This window comes from Pseudomyrmex gracilis, unplaced genomic scaffold, assembly GCF_002006095.1.
Source record: "Pseudomyrmex gracilis isolate BER0280 unplaced genomic scaffold, ASM200609v1 scaffold_55, whole genome shotgun sequence".
NCBI lineage: Eukaryota > Metazoa > Arthropoda > Insecta > Hymenoptera > Formicidae > Pseudomyrmex > Pseudomyrmex gracilis.
This window is the reverse complement of record NW_018020639.1, coordinates 155,382-158,528: the sequence shown is the minus strand read 5'-3', so window position 1 is coordinate 158,528 and position 3,147 is coordinate 155,382. Positions and strand designations below refer to the sequence as shown.

General features: G+C 34.8%; 1 protein-coding gene across 1 annotated transcript; it reads right to left on the bottom strand.

Annotated features, from left to right (window-relative positions):
* Positions 1 to 812: 812 nt before the first annotated feature.
* LOC109853814 (putative lipase atg15) lies at positions 813 to 1,560 on the bottom strand. The gene is made up of 2 exons (XM_020426275.1): positions 1,451 to 1,560; positions 813 to 1,378 (listed from the first exon to the last, which is right to left on the bottom strand). The coding sequence occupies exons 1-2, from the start codon at positions 1,514 to 1,516 to the stop codon at positions 1,175 to 1,177; spliced, it is 270 nt and encodes an 89-aa protein (XP_020281864.1). The 5' UTR covers positions 1,517 to 1,560; the 3' UTR covers positions 813 to 1,174.
* Positions 1,561 to 3,147: the final 1,587 nt, after the last annotated feature.

The following is a 3,147-nucleotide window of genomic DNA, read 5'->3' as shown; positions in this document are numbered from 1 at the left end:
GCCGTATTAAAACTTTTTTGCTTCTTTTGTGCACCGGTCGTTTATAAAAGAAAATAAAATCGGTGATTTTAAAAAAGAGCCGTATTACATGTAACAAAAGCATATATATTTTTTTTTTTTTCTAGTCCAAGAGACGGTTGTCTCGTAATTGTTTTAACACGATGAAATAAAAAATCATTCTGATTTCTAATAAATTTACCGGAAGTTTTTATGTGCACATTTGTAATTCTTTTGCAATAATTTTTCTACGCAACTTAGAAGTTATCGTGCAAAACTACAAAGAAAGATCGCGAGAAAGAGAGAGAGAGAGAGAGAGAGAGAGAGAGAAAAAGTGGAGAGAAGAGAGAAGAAGAGACCGTGGGGAAATCGCGAGAGAGTAATCGATGAGATTTCCTTTGCGCTAACATCTCGAAACTTTTGTCACGATCAGTGGCAACATGCAACCCGTGGAAGCATATACTTTCACCTCTATGAAATTTATGTATGGAAATGTTCGCGTATATGTGCATAACGCATGTGGAATATCGCATCGAGCAGCTGGAGGCTCTCCGTGACGACACTTCGTAGGAAAATAAATTCCAGCCTAGCGAGCAAGCCGCCGCCGCCGTCGCCGTCGCTCGAGATGCGCGCTCCAGCGACTTTTTTACTCGTCGCTTTCTCGGCATATCTTACCGTTTTTCGCCGCATTCCGAAGACGTCATCATCGCGAATCTAACGTTTTCCACGAGAAATCGCACGACAAAGAGAATCGAGGAAGTTCTATTCATACTTTTAATCTGCTCGACGTGTGTTTGAAAAAACAAAAATCAGAATAGCAACGATATTTTTTTTTTTTAACTGTTTGTCAAGTAAATAATAATAATAACAATAATAAAATTTTATGCAGTTTCTAATGATAAGCCAATACATTGTTATCACACAAATCCGTAAAATGTTTCGATTACGCAAACATTTTACGTTCAACGTTTTTACGCGAGTTCTTTCGAAAATCAAAAAAAAGTACATAATTACTAAATATTTAATATGTTTATGTGTGTGTATTGGATATATTACTGTTTTTTGTTTAAGAGATTCTAAATATAATCTTTTTAGTTTAATAGTTTACTAAAACATCAAACATTTTGACATTCGCTTTTGGGGAAGTATAACGTTTTGATTTGTTTACATGCTTCAATTACGCCATGGCTGATAGGACAGGAGGAGCTTCCGTAATTTCGCGCCTTCTTCTGCCTCCCATCATAGTTGTTGTCGATGGTGTCGTTGAAGTTGTAGTTGTAGTAGTTGTAGATGTAGATGTAGTTGTAGTTGTACTTCCACGTCTACATCCACGTCGCCTATATTCGTAATAACGAGGACGATGATGCCAGAGCAATTGTTCCTTCAGGGAAAACAGAGTTAAAACGTTACTCTTCAAGAACTCGCGAACGAACAATCAGATTCGAAAACTTACGGATTCCTGGATCATGGCGAAAGCCACGATTAGCACGATTAGGCACATTACTGTTCGTTGCTTCATGTTGCGTCACTTATACTTCCTCTCAATGTTGTGTCGCAGTGCAGTAGCCGCATTTATATAGCCTTGCCGTTGAATGATGATCTATTTATCATTGACAATGAAAAGAACGATCTGTTTTGTCGCTTGCGTAGCACATGTCGGAATAACATCCACATATGGCTTAATGAGAATAATTAATGGTTAGCACACAAAGTGTCAATAAGTTCCGCATTCTGTTTCAGACGCAATAGAACAAATGTGTTTGCTATAGAAACCTGTCACACGTGTATGTTCACGTAACAAACCGTCGACAATTGTCATTTCAAAGAATTCCGACGAATAAGGAAAACGTTATGACCTTTGTCGTCTTTATAAGTACGACGTTATTTATTGATCATTTTGAAAGCTCACGTTTGTGGTTTACACAAATAATTAACAGGTTGTGAGTGCTACGCCGGTTGTGGTTGACTCTCAGTTCAGAAACGGCGCGCGTGAGCATACAATGTAAAAACAAGTCGGTCCAGCGTCGGTCCTCAGGGATTTATTTTTTATATTAAAAATAGTAGAATATAATATTTTTTATATATATTAAATTCTTATGATCTTTTACAGTTTATGAAGCAAATATTATATGTTCAAATATATTTTATTTATATAAATAAAGCATCGATTTTAATAAAGTAAATATATCTGTTTAATGTTGAATAAACGGTATCTCTCGAGGAAACACTCTTTCGAAAGAAACTTCCGAAAATATGCAATTGGTTACGTAAGTATTATATCACGAGACATATGTTTTAATTGTCACTGATAATTATTGAACATTAACTATTGGAATTTCGTTACGCAATACTGATAAGATACCGACTCATCGTCGTTTCGTTCAAAAACGACGCATGCTATTAGAACGTCAGTATTGAGTTAAATATCGGTAAAACAAGGAAGATAAATGAAAACGAGTAAGCAAAATTGTTAGTGTCGTTCCTTGCCGTTGTCAATACAAGATCTTATTTCGGATGACCATAATGTTTACTAGCAAATCTCATTCGAATGTTGCAGAGGCTAGTGTATGAACATTGAATATTGGAGCTCGAGAAACTTTATGCAGTTTATTAAGTTCTTATAATCTTTCATTATTTACGCGCGAAGCAAATGTTACATATGATAAGTATGTATATTTTATTTATATAAATGAAATATCGCGACTTTTAATATAACAGGGTTGATTTTTAATACAACAACTGTGTTAAATAAATTTTAAAAAAGCTCTTTTGAAACAAACTTTCAAAAATATTCGGATCGGTTACGTTAGTATATCAAGTGCTTCAATTGTCACTAATAAACACAATATAACGACGGCCAGTATGTGTTTATGAATTCCAGAACGAGATCATTCGTGCAACACAATTTTGTAGAAAAATCTTTTCAAATTAATAATCTTTCTTCTTTGGATACGCTCAAGCAAAGAGCAAAATGTTTACTCAACTCTTTGTCTTGAAACAAACTGTGAGAGAATCGATTTTCACTTTATTTATTGCATTCTTGTATATTTATATAGAAATGAATCGAATATAGAATTACCGATTGTGCTTTCTTCATTTACGTGACTTCAAGAAAACGTATTATTCTCGCCGTTATTAGATTGAGGTATT